General features: G+C 44.2%; 1 protein-coding gene across 7 annotated transcripts in view; it reads left to right on the top strand.

Annotated features, from left to right (window-relative positions):
• Nucleotides 1–927: 927 nt before the first annotated feature.
• The window catches only part of CNOT1 (CCR4-NOT transcription complex subunit 1), a 55,587-nt gene continuing 31,775 nt past the window's right edge, over nt 928–24,739 (top strand). For 4 of the 7 annotated variants that reach the window (XM_027646514.1, XM_027646512.1, XM_027646513.1 and 1 more), the window contains exons 1-16: nt 928–1,029; nt 6,480–6,756; nt 10,281–10,388; nt 11,063–11,161; nt 11,662–11,730; nt 11,835–11,889; nt 12,242–12,445; nt 13,783–13,951; nt 15,865–15,991; nt 16,286–16,396; nt 17,563–17,733; nt 18,268–18,395; nt 19,365–19,605; nt 21,042–21,161; nt 22,169–22,291; nt 22,523–22,674. In XM_027646514.1, coding sequence (XP_027502315.1) covers nt 6,655–6,756; nt 10,281–10,388; nt 11,063–11,161; nt 11,662–11,730; nt 11,835–11,889; nt 12,242–12,445; nt 13,783–13,951; nt 15,865–15,991; nt 16,286–16,396; nt 17,563–17,733; nt 18,268–18,395; nt 19,365–19,605; nt 21,042–21,161; nt 22,169–22,291; nt 22,523–22,674 — 1,979 coding nt within the window. In that variant the 5' untranslated portion in view covers nt 928–1,029; nt 6,480–6,654. Of the gene's footprint in view, nt 1,030–1,447; nt 1,543–2,016; nt 2,036–6,239; nt 6,259–6,479; nt 6,757–10,280; nt 10,389–11,062; nt 11,162–11,661; nt 11,731–11,834; nt 11,890–12,241; nt 12,446–13,782; nt 13,952–15,864; nt 15,992–16,285; nt 16,397–17,562; nt 17,734–18,267; nt 18,396–19,364; nt 19,606–21,041; nt 21,162–22,168; nt 22,292–22,522; nt 22,675–24,739 lie in introns of those variants that run through there. The other 3 variants (XM_027646509.1, XM_027646510.1, XM_027646511.1) reach the window with 3 other exon arrangements.

The raw sequence follows: 24,739 nt of genomic DNA, 5'->3' as shown, positions 1-24,739 counted from the left end.
AAAAGTGACGTTGTGGTGCGTGCGCCGGGCCAGCACGAGGTGGTTTCTGTGGGAGGGGGACGCTGCCGGGCGGGATTCGGGGACAGAGCCGTGTCCTGAAACGCCATCCCAGCTCTCTGAGCTTTGGGATGGATGGCGTGGTGCTGGTGGTCCCACTGCTTTCCTCAGACTCTCACCCCCGGGGTGTCCTCGCACTCAGGGCCGGGGGAGGCCCTGTGGGCACCCCAGGGCTGGCAGGCTGGTGTAGGGTGGCTGAGACAGGCGGGAAGGGGCTGAGGGGACATTCCTCGCTGGGACTGAGCCGTGAGGGTGCAAACAGAGGGAGAATTTCGGCAGAGGGGCCAAAGGGCCCCTGGAGCGGCTCGGACGCTGTGAGGGACCCACCGCCGCCATGTCGCGGTGGGGCGGGGGGAGCAGCGCCGGGGCCGTACCACAGCAGCGGGAGGGGGGGAAGCCGCTCCCGGGGCTGTACCACCGCCCGGGAGTGGGGGTGAGGCGCCCCCCGCGCCGTAACTCCGCGCGCCCTTTGGCACTGCCGCCACTTCCCCTTCCCGCCCCGCCCTCACGCGCTCATTGGGCGGCCCCGCCAGCGCGGGTTGGCCGCGGGCGCGCACGCGCGGGGCGAGAGGGGTCAACCCCCCTCCCCCGTAGCGGAGCGCTGATTGGCCGAGAGCAGAGGAAGGACCCGCGGGCGCTCCCGGCCAATGGTGCGCGGCGCTGGCCCCGCGCGGGGGGCGGTGGAACGCCCCCCGCGGATGTCGCGCCGCGCTGATTGGCCGCTTCCCGCGCGGCCTCGCGCTCCGATTGGGCAAGCCCCGCGCCGCGGGGGCGGGGCAGCGCGGCGCTCGCTCCGCCCTCCCGCCCCCCCCCCTCCCCGCGTGCCCGCCCCCGCCCTCCCCGCGAGAGGACGGGGGAGGGGAAAGGCCGCGGCGCGAGCGCGCGACCCCGTCCGCCATTTTGTATCGGAACGGCGGCGGCGCGAGAGCAGCGCGCGAGCGGCCCCGGCCCGGCCCTCACGACACCGCCCAGGTGCGAGCGGAGCCCGCCCGGCCCCGGCGCCCCGCGGGCGGGGTTGGGGAGGCGTGAGGTGGAGGGGGGGGGGGGGGGGGGGGCACCGGGGGGGGTGCACGGGGGCGGCGGGGAGGGCGGTGTGGCCGCGGTGGGGCCGAGGGCCCGGCCCGGGGTGCGCGGGGTCAGCGAGGCCGGCTGAGGCGCCCGCCCGGCCCGGGCCGCTCAGCGGGGCCCGTGGCCCTCCCCGCCCCGCCGCCCGGTCCTGCGGCCGCCGCGGAGCGACGGCGGGAGCGGCCGAGAGGGAAGCCCGGGGGTGCGCCCGGCCCGCGGCGCTCGGGGCAGGGGGAGGCGGTGGCGTGGCGAGGTGGAGGGGAAGCCGCCGGCTCTCGGGCCGTTCTCATCTCTCCCCCTTGGCTCGTGTAACGCTGGCGGTGACAGGTGGAGTTCGGAGCGCTCCGAGCCGGGCCGGGCCCGGCGGCCTCGGTAGGAGAGCGGCGTTGTTGTGACTTGCCCGCAGAAAGCACGGAAAAAGTGAGCGGTAGTAAATAATCCGGTGACATAACCTCCCTGCGGACCACACGGAAGAAATCCGTCTCACCGCCGTCCTCCGGTTGAGAACACGCTGCCCAGTGAAGTGGGCTTGCTTAATTCGAAACTAGAAATAGCAACAGTTGGGTGTTTTGACAGATGCTGTGTCGGTACAATGCCTCCTTTGCAGTAGTTCTGTAACTTGGATTAGTACTATTTGCTCCTTAAACGAGAGGTTTAGCGAGTAGCCATAGTTTAATTTCAACATGTCATGAGCAATTTGGACTGTATTTACAACAGAAGTGAGATAGTACTAAAAGCACAACCCCTTGATGTTGATACATCATGGGCTCAGACTGGTTCCCACTTGTTGCAGTAAAGCATGGCATCTGCTCTCAGGAGCCTTTTTTTTTTTTTTTTAAGCAGGTAACAAAACAGGTGTGACCCTGACAAATCATTCTTAGTGCACACAACTGAAGTGCTTCCTGTTTCTAAGGTAACTACTTTGGCATTGGCTGAAATTATAGGTAGGGTGAGTCCAGGTGGGGTGACTCTTCTAAACAGGAAGCAAACTTAGTTGCTAATAGGCTTGCTTGTCTTCTCTAGGCTTGTTGCCTTGATTTTTTTTCTGCCCTTTTGCTTTCAAGTTCCCTGTTAACTGTTGATGCTGTTGGCTTGGTGTCTCCAAACCACTCACAGCCAGCTTGCTGTCTACCTGTCTCTCCTCTTTGGAGATATTTAATTCGTTTTAATTGATGCTGAAGTGGCTGCTGGTGGTGTTGAGCTGAGTAAGTGGGGGAGAAACTGTGTAAACATAACTTAGGAATAGAGGACAGTGATATTTTGTGACCCCTTGATGGGACATCACTAAATCACGTTTAGAATTCTTATCACTGAGGATCTTGGTTGAGGACATCACTATTTTAGCCAGATTTATCTTTTTTTTTTCCTATAAACATCCATACTGTATGAATACTGCAGTTCCTTGACTTTTAAAATACCATTTAACTGTTTCCAAACTGGTTTTGGATGGTAAAGCAGCACAAAGCCTTTGAGAACAGGTCCCTCCTTTCCTTTCCTCCAGCAGAAACTTTATTCTGCAATGTTTGAAGAAGTGGGAAGTGAGAGTTTCTGGGGTTGTTGTTTTGTTTTTTTTTTTAAAAACAGTCCAGGTTGAGATGTGAGATGCCTGAATCAGCCATGTCATGCTTGGTGCATGTGTGATGTATTTGAGGCAGGTTCCAAACCTGAAACTCAGCTGGCCTGAGTGTATGGGAACAATATTGGTGCTTAGTTCAGCCACACCATTGTGACTTCCAGTTGGCTGGAATTGTGTGCAGCTTTCCAGTACACAGCATGTTCAGGTGGCTTTTCTGTGTGTAAACACCTACATTTGAACTGGTCAAGCTAATTGGGAACTTATTTTACTGCTAATGTGCCTTACACTGCAAGGTTTTTCTCTCAGAAGATTTCAAAATGGTAGATGTCCTGAAATCTAAAATATAGTATAATTCAAACCCTCCTTTCTCCCTTGGATTGCTTCCCGTGTGGGGCTCTGGAGAGGTGTGCTGCTCTTCCATGTGTTCTGTTTGTGTGTGGGTTTGAAAAGAGAGTAAGAGACAGTTCTGAAGAGCAGGTTTAGCAGTGGTCCCTTCAGCATGTTTTATGTGATGTTTTTTGACAGGAGTTTAGAACCTAATCAGTGAACACCTTGGTGTTTGTGTCACTTGAGCTGTTTTATCCTCCACATGCAGCATGTGTGGCCTAAAATCGTTACAGCTCTTGAAACACAGCAGGAATAGTTAGTTAATTCTGCAAAATACTGAAAAAAATCCCAAAGTTCAGCTTTAAGTATTTTGAAATTAACTTTCTTTGTAAGGCTGTTCCTGAGTTTATGGGAGACTTCAGGTTTGTCAACTTCAGCATCAAGGCTTAGTTACTCCTGGTGATTCCTGCTTAATAGGGAGTGTCTTTGTCACACCTGATGGCTGGTTTCATATTGGCCTTCTGTTTTGTGCTTCTTGAATTCATGCCTAAAATTTTATCACATTTGTGTTTTAATAACCCAGCAGAACTCTGCTGTTGAAAAGAATCTACTTAAATGCCAAATTTTTTGCTGATGGCCCGTTGTTTTCCTTAGGGTGTGTTCAGGCTGTGTAATGCTGTAGATTTTGGTAAATGTTTTCTAACTGTGATGCACAATATAAAGTGGTAATATTGTGAGAGCTCCCGAGTCCTGTGTCTGGTATCTTAATCCATTACTGTAATATAGGATCTGTGACTGAAAGTAGCTAATTTTGACAGTGAATCTAAATTTTTTTTGATAAAATCCCTGTGGCTGAATCTGGCAGGTTTGTCCCATGGACTGAAAAGCTTCCTGAATGGTTGAGGCCGGTGTAGGGAGATTCATTCCCACAAAGGATATATGCATCTAAAAATAAAGGCTGCTCCACATAGCATTCATAGCTTTCTTAATCAGCGCTCTAGTAATTGAATTTTAGCCTTGCACTGAATGACCAGGGAGGTACCTGTGCAGTTCTGCTTCCCGGGCAGGATTCCCTTGGTTACTCGGGTTTTGTGTACTCTGCTAAGTTGTGCTGTTTGAACCTCTGAAATGCTGTTCCGTGTGTTGCTTGGGGGAGCTGTCAGGGTTTGCCGTGTGTCGGGATACACTCCGTGCGATCCATGTTCTTAGAACATAAGTGAGAAGCTGTTTCCTCAGCTATTGTGTTCTGTCCTTGAGTCGCCGTGTTTGCTCAGGCTGTTGTTCTGCTTCCTTGAAAGGGAAAATCCCGTTTTGCCTCCAGCTTGGGTTCTCCGGTAGCACTGCCAGATTTTGCAGTTGGAAAGTGGCAAAGCTTCTTGTGCTTCCATGCAGTCCAAGCACGCTGAGAGGGTAGTCCCTGCTTTTTGGGGAGACAACAGAGATGCTAATAGGAGGGCGGGACGGTCAGAGTCCCTGCTCTGCAGGGTAGCTGGGAGGATCAGATAATGGATTGAGCCCAACTCGAGAACTCCAATACCAAAAAGCTTGATTTTTAGGTGGAGTAGGTGTAAATTGCTGTGCTATTTGTATTGGTCTGAGCAAACTCTTGAAATTCTTTTACTGCCTTAAAAAAAGTCAAGTTGAAGTTTTGCTTTGTGTCCCGTTCTTGAGTCCTGCTTCGAACATCCTGTGAGTTTTTTCAGGCTGGTTGCTGAAATCTGGTGCTCTGCTGGGACTGGATTCCCCTCACTGGCTTTGGTAGGTGCAATTACTGTGCCAAGGTCTGTCTGCTTGAATTTTAACAAATGTTTCTCAGAAGCTTCATACTGGCCACGTATGTTAAACCTTGCCAGTAAGGTTGTCTTGGAAAGTGTGTACTTGCCATGCCCAGTGACATTTTCTGGATTATTCCAAAAGATGAATTTTAGGGTTATTAAAAATAAAAATTAAAAAAAATCGGATACTGTGCTACTGAGAAATGTTTTTAAACTTTTGTGTCAGTCCTCCCTTCTGCAAAGGTGTTTCACGGTCAGTGGCCTTTTAAACAAGTGTGTGTGAAGGTAATGAGTTCTAGCTTGTCAGATGTACTAAAAAGAAATGGAAGTTTTGTGTAGTTCTTCTCACTGCAGTTTTAGACATGCCCTGAAATTCTTTCAGAGCCCCAACTGCCTTGTCATTGAAGAATGCTTTCAGTATTACTGCTTCAAAATTTGTTCTTCGTGAGATGTGAGTTTTATTGCATAAGAAGGATCTTGCATCACTTCTAGGCAGGGTTTTACTGTGGCATGATGAAAGTCTGGAAGTCGGTTCATTTGGCTTTCCTTACAAATAGTTTACACATACATTTATTTAATATAATAAACTTCTCGAGAGAGCAGAATGATCTTCATTGTCTCTGATAGGGCTTGTTGCTCCTGATGCTTTGAAATGTAGGCAGATGTCAAATAAGGTTCTAAGTGTGAAGGATGAAATATAAAGGGAGATGAGGAGTTCTGATTGTATCCAGCTGCCTGTGGCCGCTCCCTGGGGTCTCCCAGGAGGAGGGGTGGCCCTCGGAGCTGCTGCAGGAGTTGCTCCCTGCACTGGTTTGCCCTCGGTGTTCCTCGTGCCAAGAGAACACATCACCCGGGTGATCCATCTCCATGATGAGGCAGAAATCGTGTACTGGTGGTTTTGGCCAGAGAGCCAAGGCAGCAAGGCAGTAGTTTTTATTCTGAAAAAGGGATCATCAGACTCTTGGCATGAAGCCCAGTGACCTTTGTGTTTTGATCAAGTTGAGCTTCCAAGCAGCTACTTTCCAGCTTGATTCTACCTCTGATAATGTACAGTGCTGCTTCGTGGGGCAGCTTAGGGCTTCCTTCGAGATTCCTCAGGCTGTTGGATATGCTGGACTTGCTTTGGGATGCAGTTTTGTCACATTGGCAATCTGTAATTTAGCAGATGAGATGTCAAGTGCCAAGTTTTGTGTTGTCATAGAAATTTATTAAGCTGGCAAGCTCTGCTGTTGTAGCTCGCTGGAAAGCTGTTTCAGTATAAGCCAAATGTTAGGGTTAGTTTATTGCAGTTCTTTGTGTGTTGCTCATTCACAATTGCTTGTTTTGGTGTGCAGGGTTGAGGCAATACTGCTTGGATGGTACCGAGGCAAAATATTGAGGAGACGGTAAAAGCACGTTTTTTATATAAACTTGCGATCGATGCTTTGAATGACTCTGACCTCTGATTGTTGCTGTGTGGTAACTAATTCATTATTCATCTCATTTTCTTCTTTCTCACAGTGCTGAAAGGGTAGTCATTCTTCTCACTGAGCTGTTTGCTGGCTCTTTCAGACTGGCAAAATGCAGAAACAAATAAATGTGGTCGGGTAGTTGTGAAAACTTGATAGTGCTTCTTTTTCCTTGTGGGCATAGTTGTGTGACTGAAGTTTAATGTGATACTGTGGTGTTTTTTTTTTCAGGTGCCATGTTTCAGAACAGACGAAGACAACTGAGAAAGAAGAGCTGAAGAAAGTAACACAGAAACAAATACAGGCTAATTGGGGGAAAAAAAATTGACCTGTCTCTGAGGTGACTAAAGGGGAATAATGGTGATTTTGCGCCGGGCTCGGCCGCCTGCTTCCGCCCCAACCAGCAATGAATCTTGACTCGCTCTCGCTGGCCTTGTCTCAAATCAGCTACCTGGTGGACAATTTAACCAAGAAAAACTACCGAGCCAGCCAGCAGGAAATACAGCATGTAAGTAAAGTGAGACGGTGCTACAAAATAAATTTTGCCAAGAGAACTGGAGTGTTGAACGGAGTTTCTCTTCTCGTTGGAACTGTGCTCTGCGGTGCTCTGGTGTGTTACTGGGACTGTTCTCTGTGGTGTTGGAAATCCCATTCGTGTCTGACACTCCTGTTGGTCCATCTGTCATGGAATGCAGCAGCTCAGAGCCCAGACCAGTGTTAACTTTGTAGATGAATATCAGGATTAACTGCTGCTCCTGGGGCAAAGCTTTCCTAACTCCTCTAGGTTAGATCTTTCAAGTTTTGGACATTCTGCAGAACACTGAGGGGAAGGAAAACATACACATTTGGAGGTGTTGCACTGAAAGCATGAATATGTGGTAATTTACATCTGAATGCTTTCACTTACCTCAGGTGGAAGTCTTTTTGTCCCTCTTCTCATTCAGTGAAGCATGGCTTGTTGTGAAGCCAAGCTGATTGTCTTGGCCCTGGCAGAGTAACTGTATGTTGAGACCCAAATATCTGTGATTTGTGCAAGAATTCTGCTTTAACTGACCTTTTTAAAAATAGCTCTGACTAGCAGGGTGGACTGAAAAGCATTATCCACAGAGGAGTGCTTAGGAGGAAGTGAATGTTACTGAGCCAGTTTTAGAAACTGGTTTAGTTCAGTTCCCAGCAGACAGCTGGGCCACTTAAATGTTTTTTTTTCCTCCAGCAGTTTGATCCTGCAGCGATTTGAATCAGATCAGAAGGCCAGAGGGCTTAGGCAGTGTGAGTTTCTGATAACAGTTGTTATCTGTAAAAGTGCATTCACTGCTTATCTCGAGGTGAGAGGAGGGTGATTCACTGCTTTAAATGTAGGGCGAGGAGATGGAATAGATTTCCTGTAACTTCTGTAACTTTCCCATGTTTTTGCAAGTTCAGTAGTCCACTGTCTTATCTGTGATCACTGCTGTGCTTTTGAACAGATGGTTTCTGCAGCGAGGTGTGACTGAAGCATGACTTGCAGATCTGTCAGGTGAACACTTGGGTAAAGGATAATAAACATTCCTTTGATTTGGGAGAAGATGTGGTTGATCTGCCATTCAGTTGGAGGCTTAAACAGGCAGATTGTCCCTCACCCTTCACGCCAGGCCTGTTCCACTCACTGTGGTGAGAGACTGGAACCTGGTGTGTGGAAATGGCTGGGTTGTGTAGGTTGGGTTGTAAGACAGCTCTAGGATTTCAAGACTGAATTTCTAAAATCATCTTAATCCATTGTCTTTTTTTCCTTTTTCTCCTGGTATTGCTTTACCCTCTGTGGTTGCTAGTACAGTTTTTCCTTAGATAGTTGAAGAGATTATAAGTGCTGTAAGTCTGTCTCATGGTACACTGCTTGGTGTAAATTTTGAGCATGATTCACACAATTTTACAGAGCTTCCATCTAAGCATGTACAGATGTGGAAATCCATACTTGGTCACTTGTGACAATAACAATTCCAAAATGACACTTGCATTAAATACATCACTCAAGCTTAACAGTGGCAAAGCATGAGCAACTAATTTCTTTGTAGATGTGCTGTCAGTAGTCATTTAACAGAGGTGATGCTTTAATTCTGCTTTAAAAAAATATATGTTGAAGAGAACCTTTTATGCATTTGTCAGACACAAATTCTAAAGGATGGCTTCCTCTGAAGTGAGTTTTTGTGGTCTCCTTTTTTTAAAGGAGTGGAAAGGAGAGCCTGGTCAGGGAGGAGGGAAGGGCTTTGCAGACAGGTTCATCTAGGAAAGCAAAACTTGCTGAATGTAGAAAGACACAGTTATTTTTTGATCTAATCATGCATTTACCTAAACAAAATCCAGCTGTGTGCTAATTCCAAATGCAAGTGGCTCGAACTTTATCCTGAATCACAGACTGGTTGAGGTTGGAAGGGACCTGTGGAAGTCACCTGGTCCAACCTCCTGCTCAAACAGTCACCTAGGGAGGATTGCCCAGGAATATGGATGGACACGCCACAACCTCCCTGGGCAGCCTGTGCCAGTGCTTGGACACCCTTGTGGTAAAAAATGAGTCTTTAGATCTTATTTTATGACTGGATACACTGTCTTGTAAATGTATATCCATAACTCTGGACTGACATACCACAGACATGTGTATTGTAGCCTCTGATCAAGAGGCAGAGCTAGATCTGACTTGGAAGTTCCTTTGCAGCAGAACAAAACTTGGCAGCCACTGGAATAAGCAGGCTGTGAGGGAAAGGGAAGCACAGTGTCTTAGGTAACAGTAGAAAAACTGTTGGAGATGGAAACAGTCAAACATCAGAGCCTGAAGCAGCCCTGTTTGTCTCTGCACAGAGGAACTGCCAGTGAAGAAGGGCACTCAGGATGGGGTGAGGCAGTGGGCTGGGTGCAGGCAGGCAGGCCAGAGGACACAGCTGCAGGTTTGTGCTGGCACACATGGCGTGTGTCCTGCAGCTAGAAAGGAGGAAACAACAAGGAAAATGTTGCCAGTAGATGAAAGTTGGGTTTGTCATTAACTTCTACTCTTTGGACAAAAGAGGCGAGCTACTATTGGGTATGTGACTTCAAATTTCTGCCAGTATGGATTCTATTGAAAACAAGTAGTGCTGTGTTCTTAGATGGGGTTTAAAGAAATTAATAAGCTCTGAAACAAATCTGGAGCTGCTTCAGACAACAAGCTGATGAGCTGGTCTGTAGCCAGGAATTAAGGCAAATGGTAGGGGGTGCTAACAAGAATGTGATATTGTTAAGATTTAGTAATGAATGATGGTGTTGAAAATTAACAGATGTAGATCACCTGTTTTTGACAGGTATTGGATACAGCTGAATGAGCTCTAATGACTGGGGAAGACTTGGTTAAAGGTCTCAGCTGGAGGTGTCCAGCATGTGGTCTTCAATTTTTAAAGCTTGTTAATGAGCAAGTTTGAGATGAACTTTTTTCTTTAGATGGCAGAAAAAACTTCCCTTGTACCTTAAAAGACCCTGGAGTAATGGCAGTCAAGTCAGTCACAGCCAGGAGACAACGTACAAGCTGCCTGCAAGATGAGTGAAGATGCTGTCTGGTGGCTTGTCTCCTGGATAAATTCCTGCCACACAGGCATAGCACAGAGGTGCACACTGTCCCAGGGCTGTGCTCTGGAGGAGTTAGGCACTGCAGCTGTGGGGAAAAGTGGGGGAAATGAGACCATGGCACTGTGGGTTCTGGGCTGCTTCGGTGGCAGAGAAGCTTGAAACCATCCTCTGGGTGACTCAAAAACCGTTTTTACTTCGTCTTTTAAAAATACTCCCCCTGAAATGCGTGGCTTCTGTGTCAGTGACTTGTGTCTGGGTTCTTTATCTCTTCATTTATACTTTTATTATGCCGTAGGGTTAATGACTTAGCTTTTAGGTTACTCATTAAAAAGGAACATTCTCAGCGGTTTTGTTGAAACTGTAGATGACTTAACCACTGGAAGTATCCATGCTGCCAGACCCAGATCTTGCTCTGTAATCACCATTTGCTACCCAGCTGGTTTTTTTGATACTTTTTTGCAGATTGTGAACAGGCACGGTCCCGAGGCAGACAGGCATTTACTACGCTGTCTATTCTCGCACGTGGATTTCAGTGGCGATGGTAAAAGCAGTGGCAAAGATTTTCATCAGGTACAGTTTGCACTCAGGCATCTGTTTATTAGTTTTGGTTGTTAAAAATCTGCAGTAGGATTTGATCCATGTGAAGCACAAAGGCAGGTTTGAAGCAGTAGCTTCAAACAAACTTCTGATCTGTGGCCTTTCAACTGCAAGCACCTTTCACCAGTTTTAAGTCAGAAGACAACAAGTTATTGATATCTGACTCTTGCAATCTCTTCCTCTGGAAAAAAACCCACATAGCATCAGTACAGTTGCTCTTTCTACCACATGAAGTGCTCTGTTGTGAAAGCCTTTCTGTGTCTTTTAAAACTTTGTCCAAATCCATTGACAGTTCTCCTGGTGACTGTGTCTATTGGAGGAGTGTTTTCATCCTTAAAAAAACAGACTTTTTTTTTTAGCTCATAAGCACAAGTCCAATACTCTTAGATTCTGTTGAACGTGTGAGGATAATTACAAAAAAATGAAACACTACTCATGTGATGGAGAATGTTTTATCACTTTTGTCTTAAAAGCAAAACAAACCTGAAGAAAGCTTGAATGAAAAGAAACTAGTTAATATTAGTGAGAATTTGGGCACTTACACTTATCTTATCATTGTTTACTTTTACTACAGGAGGTGGACAGTAGTTTTGTTTTGTTGTCCTGTTACGAAACTGTGAGTCTTCAATTTATGTTGTTCTTTTCAGACTCAATTTCTGATCCAGGAGTGTGCGTCGCTGATTACGAAACCAAACTTTATCTCGACGCTGTCCTACGCCATTGACAATCCCTTGCACTATCAGAAGGTTTGTATGCTCCAAGGGGATCCCACTGGCAGCAGCTGCACTGAATTCCTCTGTAGGAAACCAGCTGGTTTTCCCTTGTGTTCCCTTGTTGTACTAAAAATCTTCAAAAATTGAGCTTGCCCAATTGGTGTGGGCTTTTTGTTAAACTAAGCAAGTTAGTCAGTCACTCAGAATGAGTGCAAACTGATTTTAAAGCTTTATCTAACGTTGGTATTTTACGTCTTGTTTGTGGCACCAGAACAAAAATAAATCATCAGTGCTCCTGTTTCTTTCTATATGAAAACCATGATAGTGATTTGATAATGAAAGAGTGGGGTATATGGAAGAAGCTTTTAGTTTAGTTGGAAAGATGTTTGTTTAGCCATATAAGCTTTGTGTGAACCTACAGCAGAATAGTTACCAATATTCCAAACTTGCCAATGGACTCTAGATAGCCTGGCACATTGCAAATGAGACTAACCCCATAACAACTCCCATTTAACTCTTCTTGCCTGTTTCAGAGTCTAAAGCCTTCACCCCATTTATTTGCCCAATTGAGTAAAGTCATCAAATTAAGTAAAGTTCAAGAGGTAGGTGAACACTTATTTCAAAAATATTTTAATGTATTTTTTTTTTTACTAAACATGTTAGAAAGGATGATGCCCCTTACTACAACGTTTATTCCTGTTTGTAGGTGATTTTTGGTCTCGCTTTACTGAACTCTTTCAGCTCAGATCTACGAGGTTTTGGTAAGTGAAGCTCCTGAAGTGCTGCAGCAGGGCCACCCTTTTCTTTTTCAGCACTGGGCTTTCTGGATGGGTAGATATGTGCCTGCCTGGCCTGAGCTTGCAATTAGTGGTGGGCAGTAGCTGACACAGTCCTATTGTATGAAGCTGAAGGTCCCTTTCATAAATGACTTGCTAGATAATGAATCAATGTAAGGTACTGCCATAACTTTTAGTTGTCCATTAATATTTAAGTTCTGGAGTACATAAATCCGAACTGTTGAGGCAAACACAAATTAAGAGAATGGTACCCATGAATCTTCTTATTAAAAAGGAATTCCAGGTGTTGACTGGAGCCTCTTTTTGTTTCCAAAAGCTGCCCAGTTTATCAAACAGAAACTCCCGGATCTCTTACGCTCTTACATTGACGCGGACGTCAGTGGAAATCAAGAAGGTGGCTTCCAAGATATTGCAATAGAGGTCCTGCACCTTCTCCTCTCCCATCTCCTCTTTGGGCAGAAGGGAGCCTTTGGGGTAGGACAGGAGCAGATTGACGCTTTCCTCAAAACATTACGTAGAGGTGAGTGGTGCTGTTCAGGAAACCTGCCTGGATGCAAACTTTGGAAGGGAATTTCATAACTTGCCATCAGTGCTGAGGGCTGAAGTTGTGGGGAGCTTGGTGAGGCAGAACTCAGTAAATTTTCATAGCTCTGAACTGACAGAAAAATAACATTTTTCTGGTATTGGCCATAATGTACTGTTTTGTTTTCAATGAGCAGTAATGTGGTCTCGTGTTTTTGAAAAGTTTGATAAATAAACGTGAAGTAGGGGATGTTCAAGTCTTGTATGGGCTGGTGTTTGTGGGTTTAACCAGAGGAGTTGACTACAGTGCACTGCAGTTGAGAAACCCCATACAGTGTAAAGTGTAAGAACCTATATGGCCATTTGAAATGAGTACATTTGAAGCACTGTGCTGTTTATATTGGATGTGGATCCATGAGGGAACAGTGAGGGAGGGAGGTGCTTCTGGGTTAAATTCTAGTTTATTTCCTGGAAACTACAATGGTCGTTGCAGGGGACCTTATCTATAAGGTAGTCTCTTCCTTTCCAATATGAGTGTTTGCTGTAAACCTATCAGAATAGGGAGGATTTGAACTCAAGATGATAACTGAATTTAAATTAACCCACTCCTTTGTTCTACATAGATCTGGAGGAAGGTACCCTTTATACAAAAGCAAAATACTTGTTCTTATTGTTTAAATATAACTCCTTAGTGTATTAGTTTCTGAAATTCCTGACACTTTGCTTTGGGAAATTGGGAACTCTTCCCTGACTGGCCCTGGAGGGTATGGAGACATTGTGTGTCATCTTAAAGACAGTGCTGTCTCAGGAAGGCCCACCCACAGGGTGACAACTCCCCTGCCCACACCTGATCTTCTTGTTACCTGTCTCTCTTAAACTTTACCTTCCAGAAGTGAAAAGGGAGTATCTTTTCTTTCCACACCCAAGTACCTGGCTTAGATTTGCTGTACTTCTTAGACTTAATAACAGATCCTTTGTTTCCTAATACTTCCTGACTTGGAGGAGAGGCTTTTGGTGGGCTGCTGTATTGTTTCCTGATCTGTGCTTTTTTTTTGGATGACTGTTAGTGACAATCTAAGTCTAAACTTACACCAGCTGCAGTGAACCTGTATGAACCTAGTCTGGTCTGTACTCTTCTGTACTCTTGCTCTTCAGGAATATCCAGGTGCCATTAGAGAACTGAGAGTGGGATGGAGGGATGCTGCATGAGTAACCCTCTTGATTCCTGCAGGAGCAGGGCAACTCTAGCACAGCAGTGGAATAATTTTGAATAGCCTTTTACATGCTACTGTTGTTCTGGGGTTTTTGACACTTTTTTGTTACTCTTGCCTTTAGATTTTCCCCAGGAGCGTTGCCCTGTGGTGCTTGCACCACTTCTATACCCTGAAAAACGGGACATTCTAATGGACAGGATCCTGCCTGATTCTGGAGGGATAGCCAAAACCATGATGGAGAGTTCTCTGGCAGATTTCATGCAAGAAGTTGGCTATGGCTTTTGTGCAAGGTTTGTGGGAAAATGCAATTTTCAAGCATCTTGGGTGGTGGTGGTTTTCTTTCTTGTTTCTTGAGGCAAAAGGTAAAGAACACCTAGAGTACTAAAATAACTGCAATCTCAGTAAATATTGTGAGGTCATTTGTTTGGATTCCTGTTTTATATTTTGCTTTCTTCTAAAGTGTAAAATACATCTGTGTAGGATTTTGTAATGGTAAGAAGTGCTCCATTAAAGGATTCATATAGCTTGTGAAGGTTTTATTAGAATTTCACCATCATCCTTTTTTAAGTGAAAACAAAATTGCCTGGATAATCATAAATTCCAACTCAATCCTACTGGATTTTTGGCAGAATTGTGCTCTTGTGACAGACTCCTGTTAGCTCACTGTCCATATGACATAGGTTACAGCAGAACTGAAGGTGGTCTCACTTTGAGAGCATTGAGCAGCAGTGGCTTTCTGTTTATATTGTGTTTTGACCAGTGTGGTACTGATCAATTGATCAGTAGTGATTGAGATTATTTTCAACTGTAGAATCTAATTAGGATAGTAAATTGATGGAGTATCTTGACAATTGCATCAGTCTTTGCCTGCTTAGGCTTCTTTTGGTAAAGATACAGCTGTCTCAGCCTGTGTTGGTGTGTATTTTGGTAGACATGCCTTGCCCACATCTTCAGTAGTGTTCTGTATTCCTGCTCCCACTTTCCAGTCTGAAAGGTTAGAGGGGCAGTTCTGGACTTGTTTAGGTACATGTGTGAATTGAAGCAGTTACTAGGAAAGGGGAGGGAGAAGGTAGGCTTCAGTCAGGAGCTGTCTGTTGAGGAGTTAATTTGAATATATTAAAGGTTAACTTCCTACTGTGTACCTGCTGTCTGCACAAAGCCAGCTCAATTTTTGAATGCAGTTTATCAGGATTTAGGGTAGTGCTCTGCTGCTGGTAGTGATAACAGGAACCTGCAAGTGTGGGTGCTTTTGAAGAGGGCCTTAGTCTTAGCCCTCAGTATGAACCTAACCTGTTTTTGTAAAGGAAATTCATTAGGAAGCATGAGCTAGAAATAAATGATTCTGTATTTTAAGAGACAGACTATTGCCTACTTTAAGAGGTGGTCAAATCTCAGAGGTATTAACATGAGTTTGTTTAAACCATGAAGTGAAAACACAGTAAGTGTGTTGGAAGATACTGAAAATTATTTCCTTCATTAGCATGTGCCTGTTAATAAAACATTTTATATCTGTACATAAATCTTGTTGGCCTAGTTATGAAGTGTTCACAAAATAGAAAAAAAAATAAAGCAGAAAAAACCTTCAGTTCTAAAATTGAAAGTTGAGCACCACCTGCTCATTGTTTGCTCTTTTGGCTCCTTGAAGGTTTTTGCTGGTGACCTCTGCTCAGGGATGCCATGCCTTGCATCAGCCTGAAAGGCAAATGTTCCCAGCTTACCTTTGAACAGGGCACCTCATCATTTTGAAATGTGTGCATCCTCAAAACCTTTGTTTCACTTTTAGCTGCCAGAAAACTTGAGTCTTTGAAGCTCTGTATCACAGGTCAATACGTGGAAGTGCTTTTAGGCAGAAACAGTGCTAAACCTACCCTGTGCCTTTGCTGTGACAGAGCACAGTCTGTGAAACATCTCTCCCTGCCACTTCAGGACACCTGGCTTTGAACTGCAAACATGGCACAGAATGTTTCATGGAAATAATTGCACAGACTCTCTACTGAATTTTTCTTCTTGATTGTCCTGGAATTTTGTTATGTTGCATCATTTGGCTAACACGACTGAAGTTGAGTTTTAGTGTCAAGTTAGTTTCTCCCAACAATCTGTGTGTGGTCCCAGCTGTGCTCACAGGCCTTGTTTCTATCTGTCCTCCGTTGTGCCACGGTGAAAGCTGCTTTCACAAGCTCTTTGTGTTTTGTTGCCACCTTAGTGTTGAAGAATGTCGCAACATAATCATGCAGTTTGGGGTGCGGGAAGTCACGGCTGCCCAGGTCGCCAGGGTTTTGGGGATGATGGCTCGCACTCACTCGGGACTGACCGACGGGATCCCATTACAAGTGAGTGGCCTCTTGGGCTGGGGATTATATTGCAGCAGAAACAGAGGAGTTAAAATGCCAACCTCTAGTAATTTAACAACTGCTTGTATTATTCGGGACTTGTACTTCTGTGAGTTCTGTTGCAAATGTGTTTAATACTTGAGTGAATGAAAGATTCTCAGAAGTGTAAAACTGGTGTCAGTACTGCTCTGAACTTCTCATTATGCCTTCCCAGTGCAGGGAGTTCTGTAGCCAGTGGGTGTTGAGACTCCTTTGCTTTTAATTAGTGTTTAATTCCGTGTATTTGACTTGCAGTCTATTTCGGCTCCTGGCAGTGGGATTTGGAGTGATGGGAAGGATAAGAGTGATGGAACCCAAGCCCATACCTGGAATGTGGAGGTCTTGATTGATGTTCTTAAAGAGGTGGTAAGTGTTGTGAGCATCTTGGTCTTTTACGTGGAATATCTGAAAGCAGGACGTGTCTCAGTGTGATTTTAAAGCTTTCTAAGCTCCAGCAACCTGAACAGCTTTGAATCTCCTTAGCGTGACTGTACTTAAAGTGATTGGGGGTTTTTTCCTCATGAACAAGAAAATTTTGAGGAATTGTGGGAAATAAAAGCTGCTTGAATGAGTAACTTGGGTGCAATTTGAGATTTATTCCACGCTGCTCCCACGTACTCCAGCATGTGTTCTCTGAGGGTTTTTGTGTTTCAGCGTATTTCTGGCAGGGGAATGTTTTGTGCATCAGACACCTTGCTTTGAAAAGCTTCTCACTGCAGGCATAAATGATGAAAATGAAACTACTTTTGTAGCCACTCACTCACTCCAACGCTGTAAAGCTTTTTGCGTATGAGGATGCTTTAGAAATGGGAAAGTTTTTCCACCACTTTATAAGCAGCAATTTTTGTAATTAACTCAGATAAATGTGAGTCCCATTTTTTTGGTCTGCCTTATTTTTTTGTGATTTTTTTTTTTCCTGTATGTTCCTTCTAAAGTATACAGGGGTCAATTATTTTTTCTAAACCTTGGACCATACAACTAGCTTTGTATTTTTGCTCACCTGTCTCTGAAGTGAGTGGTTTTATGTTCCACAATGGCCACAGTTCCCTCCCAAGCTCTCTCATCCTTATTGTTTCACACTGTTGTTGAAAAATGCAGTAGATGCTTTTCAAGGACTTGCAGTTTACATTTTGCAGGAGGAGAAGTGAGTTCTGCTTGCCAGCAGGTCAGACCCTTCTGCCTTTTATTAGAAGGCACATAGAAACCTGATAAAGGAATAAGTTTGCATGCTAAGAAAGGAACAATGTGTTTGGGTTTTTTAAAAACTTGTTAATGAGATGTTTGGAAGGATAGACAGCTACTGTAGTGCTGGGCAGGTGCAATCTCACAAGCTAGTTTCACACACTGACTTGCATCAAATTCTCACAACTGTCTAAATACTTTTTCTTTTTAAAAAGAAACCCTTGCTTTCAGGTAAAAGTTGGGTGGATGTTAAGCTGGATAAAATACTGATGAAGAAGGGGCTCTTACAAGACAGTACTGAGGATCATAATGTTCAAGGCTGACCCCCCCCCTTGTTTGTCTGGTTGCAGAACCCCAACCTGGACTTCAAAGTAGTAACGTATGAGTTGGACCACCCAGGATTTCAGATTCGTGACAGCAAGGGCCTGCATATCGTGGTGTTTGGCATCCAGAGAGGGCTGGGCATGGAAGTTTTTCCAGTTAATGCCATATACAGACCTTGGAAGCACGCAGAGGGCCAGGTGGGTGTCCCAACATTTCTGCTGTATTAGTGGAGTTTGCGGAGTTCCTGAATTTCTTGGGTTGGTGGATTTGGTAATGTGAGTTTTAAGATAAAGCCACATTTGAGACCTTGGCTTGTAAGGCCTCAGGTGTGTTACTGAAGTACAGCCTGTAGTTCACCAGTGTCTGCATTGTGTGGGAGGAGATGGTCACTTGTGACAGCACCTGTGGCTTTAGCAGAGTTCTGCTGTGTAGTGCAGCAGAGGGTAGAGCTGCTGCTGCGTGGCAGTGCTCTGCAGTTTGTACCTGGTTACACAAACAGGCCACAGCTTTGTGCAAACAAGTACCCTCAGCATGCCTGTGTCCATCACTTTCAGAAATCCTGGGAGAAGTGTGAGGTTCAGTCTTACGTAAAACACACTGGTAGTAAAGCTTGGCTTATCTCTGCTGCTTTGTTGATTTGCATCATTCTCAGAAATGTGTCACTTGATAAAGGAGAAGGAACCTGAAAGTCTAAATATCTAAATTAGTTTTGATGTCTTTTTTAATTCCAGCTCTCCTTCATTCAACATTCCCTCATAAACCCTGACATCTTCTGTTTTGCTGACTACCCTTGCCATACTGTTGCCACAGACATCCTGAAGGCACCACCAGAGGATGACAATCGAGAAATTGCTACATGGTAATCCTGCTCTCAGCTGCTTTTCGTACCTAGAGTTAGATTACTTGTCTGCTCAAAGCTGGCTTTATCTTCCTGCAGCCAGATTTATTTGTAGCTGTGTGTACATCCCAGTGGATCAGCCATTAGTATCTGTTCCATGTTTGATGGGTGAAAGTACTCATATCATCAGAACTTCCTCTGTACTTCCATAACAGCTGGAAATGTACTGCCAATGCTTGCTTTTATTGGAGTGCTCAGCTTGTCTGGAGAATCTCTGCTGGTGTATTTTGACATATACCACAAGGAGGGGATAGAGGAGGTGGTGTGAATTTAAATCTCTCTTTCCCAGGATGACATTAGAGAAGTTGGTTTCATTTGTATGAAAGAAGTCCTGGGATTTAAATAGTAAATTTGTGGAGCTATGGGTGAGCATGAAGCTGACTGGTGTGACTTTTTGAGCTGATCCCTTCTTTTGATATAGCCAGGTAGCTTCTTCAAGTAAAGATACTTGCTTCCTTTTCAATTGTATGGCCTAAAATGGGGAATTGAAGGATAGGAAATACAGGTAAGTTGACTGATTACTTGTCCATGAAGCAGACAAAACAAGCAGAGTATCTTCAATAAGTTTCACAAGTTGGGACTTAGAGGTGTTTAAAAAAGTGTATTCCATTTCTGGAAGTACATTTCAAGTTAAATTATCTGGGTCACTCACCTCAAGCTGAATTTCTTCAACATCAGCTTTCAGTTCTCCCTCTTCCCTGACAGAGTCAGAAGGTCTTAAGCTCTTAAATTATGAGTTAATTTTTCATGGTTTCTTTCAGGCTTAATTGTACATGGTACAAATAACCTGCAGTGTCAGGTTGGTGGCAGTGGGTGTTGCTTTATGTTGCCTTACTATTGTTCCTACAGAATGCTCAGCTCCAGGATCCTGTAAGCTTTCTGCTTGGTAACTTTGGGGGGGGGTCGTCTTGTTTTTTCTCTTTTGTTTAGGAAGAGCCTGGATTTGATCGAGTCTCTGTTACGATTGGCAGAAGTGGGACAGTATGAACAGGTTAAGCAGCTCTTCAGTTTTCCTATCAAGCATTGCCCAGATATGCTGGTGTTGGCCTTACTGCAGATCAACACGTCCTGGCACACCCTGCGCCACGAGCTCATCTCCACGCTCATGCCAATTTTCCTTGGCAACCATCCCAACTCTGCCATCATTTTGCACTACGCATGGCACGGACAGGTAAGTGTTTTCACTGGAGTGTGCCTGTGGTTAGTTCATGTAACTTGGAAGCTTCTAAAACATGTTGAACAGTTAGAACACTTAAAACAACAGTGGTCGTATTGGTTTATGAGCTGGTCGGTTTAAAACCCAAGGGGTAAATCATCTGTGGCTTATGCAAAGCAATGAGTTGTCCCCTCCCTGACTTGAGGCAAATTGTCATGATTTGATTTTCAGTAATATTTACTGAGAAAATATACCTGGAAAAGTAGAGAGACACAGTTAAGTTTGACTTCTTTAAGCATTTCAGTTTTAGCTAAAGTTGTCTGCAGTTTGATTTTTTTAAAAATGCAAAATCAAACGATCCAACAAAAGAAACCCCCAAAAACTTCACAACAGCATCACCTGCCCTGCTCTGCTCAGCTCTCAACCTCACACATTTGAATGTTAAAACTTGAAGCAATAAGTGAAGAGGTTTAAACCAAAAGAGTCTCCTTTGTACTTGCCAAAAGGTAAAGGTTGTTCTAGGCATAAAAAAACTACCCACACCATAAGTTTTCACAGTCTGGGTGTTCTCAGAAAGCTTAGGACTGTCTGCTGACCTCTTTCAAAGAGAACTTCCATGTAGACATAACTATATATGCAAATCCTATGCTTTTAATGGGTTTGCTGTTTGGTGTGGCCTTATCATTGTGAGTGCTGGTAGTTAAGCAAAGAGAAGTCTTAAGAAACTTAAAGCAGAGGAAACCTCTGAGGTGGGAGGGAATCTGCAGTAGGAAACATCTTGCTCTCATCATGTAGAGTTAATGGCAAGAAGCTTGAAATTGTGGCTATTTCCTAGCTGAATGCTATGGGTGTTTTATATTTTTCCTTAGAAAAGTCTTAAATTGAAGAATGGAGGTAGGATAGGTACGATGTGCTTTTTGCATAAGGCCTTGAAATGGCAAAATAGGCAGTTTTTCCCCAGGGTAGATTTCAGAATAAAGCACAGAATGATGGCTGCCATGGGACATGGTGGCATTCTGCAACTTAAGGATGTTTCCCTTTAAACAAAACCCTTGCTGCCATCAAAGTCTCAGTTGTGTTGTAGTTTAAAATTGCCCCTGTGTGAGCAGAGATAGATACTGTGTTTTCCATGTTGAATTCTCACTTCAGAACATCATGTCAGGCATAACATTTTTTAAATGGCTTGCATATTCCAAAAGCAATTTGTCTACAGTTGAGAGCAATTAGGGAAGAGATGGGGATGCACATACTCACCATTTGCAGTCGTGCTGCATCCTTTAGTTGTAGCTCCTGGACAGTCTATTCTTGCATAGAAAAGGCTCAATTCAAAAGTAAGTCCTGAAGCTAAAGAGTAAATATGTCTGTATGTTAAGCTTTACCCTGTTTAACGTTCACATAGGTGATCCTATTCCTAGAACCATGAAGCACAATTCTAATTTAATTCTCCTTAGGGTCAGTCTCCTTCAATCCGCCAGCTCATCATGCATGCGATGGCAGAATGGTACATGAGAGGGGAGCAGTATGACCAGGCAAAACTGTCACGAATTCTTGATGTGGCACAGGACTTAAAGGTGAGTTTTGCAAAACACTGCCATTATTTGCTGTCTGGTGCCTTTTGCAGGTTTGCTTATCTTTTAACAAAGGCTAAGCTTAAATTAGACTAATTTAGTAAGGATTACTTTTTTTTTAAGGGTTTTTTTCTGCTCATCTTAAAAAAGAAAAAAAGCCTATGTTGATGTGACCTTAAGTACTCTTCAGCTGACTTGTGGTATCTGACTGCAGATGCTTCCAGCCTGTCCAGTTGTGAGCCCAAGATGTTTGACGTGGTTATTTGCAGTGGGGTTGGTTATGGTGGTTTAGGTGACAAATACCTTGGGAAGCAGTCCAACAGAATCGCTTGCTGTGTAAATCCAAAAAGAGCTCTGACTGTTTGAACTTTGAGTACTGCTGAAATGAGAATGTAGAAAATATCTGTGAGATATTTGTGTGAAGGTGGCACTGCTAAGCATAACGGAATGGGGATTTCTTGCTACTGCTTCTTAGTTTTTACTCCTTCACAACAGACTGGGAGTTGTGACTGACTTCTTTGAGGCCTTTATTGCTTCCTGAAGTTAGATGCAAAATAATTGGGTGTCACAAAGTGCAAGAGCACCTGCTGCTGCTTGAAGTCAGCTTTGTTGTAGCAATTGCTGTGTGCAGAGATGACTCCTTAGAGCAGATCCATTCTGAGTGTCTCTGAAGGGGTTGAGGTCTGTTTGCAGGGAGATGCTTGGCTCTTCTGCTGAATTTTGTTCCAATGTCAACGTGGTAGTTCTCAACCACTTGCTGGTGGATTTTCAGGTAGAGGAATTTAAAACAAGGTCACTTCAAAGAAGGTAAAGTCATGATTTCAAATCAGAGCTCTTGCTTATTTGCCTCATAAGCGAGCTGTAAGTGAAGCTGATAGTACCAACCTTTGACAAAGCACAGCAGCATGGGATAATAAGACTCCTTTAATAAAAGGGGGGGGGGCTAGAAAGAAAAGGAGAAAGGGTGTCCGTGTGTCTTCACTAGTAGTCTTCTGATTTTCTTTCTTTAGGCCTTGTCAATGCTGCTAAATGGTACTCCATTTGCCTTTGTTATTGACCTTGCTGCACTTGCCTCTCGACGGGAATACCTCAAACTTGACAAATGGCTCACAGATAAAATTCGGGAGCATGGGGTAAAGCAGAATTTTTCTTTTTATTTCTGCATTCGTATCAGTGACTAACTTAAGTCACTTTAACAATTTTATGAGTAGCTTTAAAGTTGTGGAAAGTGTCCATGGTCTGATAGTTCAACATTTTCCCTGAACTATAGTAGCTTAGTGCAATTCTTTCCACGGTGCAATTGCCAAGTTTGAAATAGTGTCCTGGATGCAGTTTGGGAGATTAAAATAACGTTTTTTCCTCAGGAGCCTTTCATCCAGGCCTGTATGACTTTCTTAAAGAGAAGATGTCCATCTATCCTGGGTGGCCTTGCTCCAGAAAAAGATCAGCCCAAAAGTGCTCAGCTTCCTCCAGAAACGTTGGCAACGATGTTGGCCTGTCTGCAAGCTTGTGCTGGGTAAGGATTATGTTGCTTACACTGAGCTTGTCATCTGTTTGCAGCTTGTTTTCTGGCACGTGGTCACAGCTTGGAATTTCACATGGAGAATGGGGTTAATGAGTGGATAAACTTGCAGGGATAGATGCTGTAGTATAGTTCATTTTGCATTGAAACTTTTGTTGTGGGCTGGGTCGTGAGAGCTTGAGCATTCTTGTCTTTGTCATGGAACAGGTGAGGTGATCTTGGAGACTGGGGGCTGGCTGGTGAGTCAGATACAGGGCTTTAATTTGGACAAGGGAATACAGGTCATGGTACAGAATGGAACAACATCTTGGAAAAGTGATTTTTAAAGGATTTTGTGATTGTGTTAAGCAGATGCCTCTGTCTGGTAACTGCCCTAGCAATAAAGGGCTCCTGCAGTCCCTTATGTGTAGGAGAAAAGTGGTGAGTGGTGACTGTAGTGTAATTGAGACTGAAACTAGACATGTGTAATTTCTGTTGTCTTCATTTGAGAGAGACTCAAAGTACTCAGGTGGAAAATACTGAAGATCTTTTGCAGATGAGATTGTTTAGCTAAAGGCAGCAGAAAAAATGTGTGGATCCAAGAGCTGTTTTGTCTGCTAGAGGGGAGGGATAGACTACAGAAGGGCTGATGGAAACTGAAATTGGACAAATCAGTCTTCAAATACTGTGTACACACATAGTAAATGTGACTGAATGTTGTAAAGTATTTGCAATGTCATTTCTTCATGCTGTTCAGACCAAGATGGTATTTATCTCTGAAACACTGCTGCAGTTAACTAGACCTGTCACAGGGCCATGTGTGAGCCAGAGCGACTGGAAGCTGGAGATGGTGCTGATTTTGCTGCTGGTTTTGGCCCCAAATGAGCCTGGCATGTCCCAGTGCATGTTACTGATCTGAGCCTTATGCTGTGTCCTTTGGCTTAGCCAGTGTTGTCTTGAAAAACATGAGAAACATCTTTAAAGGCATCCAGGATGATTCATGGCTCTCCTGTAGGTGCTAGGAAATTCATACCAACATAGAGTTGTCACAGGGAATTTGAGATACCTGTAAGATTTTAGGAGAAAGGAATCTCCTGGTTTCTGCTGGAACCTGTGCAACTGATCTTCCAAATGCTGTTGAAGTACTGTTTCTTAAATACAATGGTCAGCACGTGTCTTGGACTGAGAGATAACTGATATTTTTCAGCTCAAAGTGCATCTTCTGAGACTAGTTCACAAATGAACTTATGTTCCTTATTTTGCATGCTGCAGTGTCCACGTTTTAGAGGTTCAGTAGTTACCTATAGACTTGACTTGCATCTAATGTCATTGTGTTCTGAATCTTAATGTGTTAACCAAGCTTTATTTATTGCATTAATTCCAGAAACCACTAGTTCTCTACTGGCACAATTCTCTCAGCTTTTGGTTTCTTTTTATAGCTCCTTGTATTCCCTTTTATACAAGAATGTGACCTACTTGCAGTCATTTTCCATCAGTTATTCTCTTTGAGCTTTAGAAAGAAAAAACTTCAATTTCTTTCATGCAGCAGTGGCTTTGATGAGCTCAGGTTTCATTCACGAATGGGAGAGGGCATTGTGAAGGCTGGAAGGTTAAAATCACAGTAAATATTAAATACATTTGGGAGAGTAGTTCTACTTCACTAGCTGAATTCTGCCATTTCCTAAATCTGTTGATTTAGGAGCCTGCTCTTTAATTAGACTGTAGTTATTTCTTGTGCTGTTTTGTGTCCAGGGAGACACTTTTTTTAGTCACCAGGACCCTGCATGTTCTGAGACTTTCTTTGGTGCTGCTTGTTTATCCCTGGTGAGCACTGTAGTTGTGGCATCATGTAACAGTGACTCTTCAAAAAGAAATAAATGTTCCTTCTGTTGCTGAGTGTTTTTACAGTGAAGTCAGGGTGGTTGCAGGCACCACAGGCTGACCAAGCATGTGATCTTTTAACAAGCTGCTTGTGAGAAGTCCTCCCCTCGTGGAGCTGCAGTGAGGTGAGAGGGGCAGCAGTGCCTCTTCCACACAGTTGTGTCCTGCATGGTCCAAATGTGTCAGGATGGGGAATTGT

Source organism: Corapipo altera, unplaced genomic scaffold, assembly GCF_003945725.1.
Source record: "Corapipo altera isolate COAL_440 unplaced genomic scaffold, ASM394572v1 62, whole genome shotgun sequence".
Taxonomy (NCBI): domain Eukaryota; kingdom Metazoa; phylum Chordata; class Aves; order Passeriformes; family Pipridae; genus Corapipo; species Corapipo altera.
This window is presented reverse-complemented; position numbering and strand designations above follow the sequence as displayed.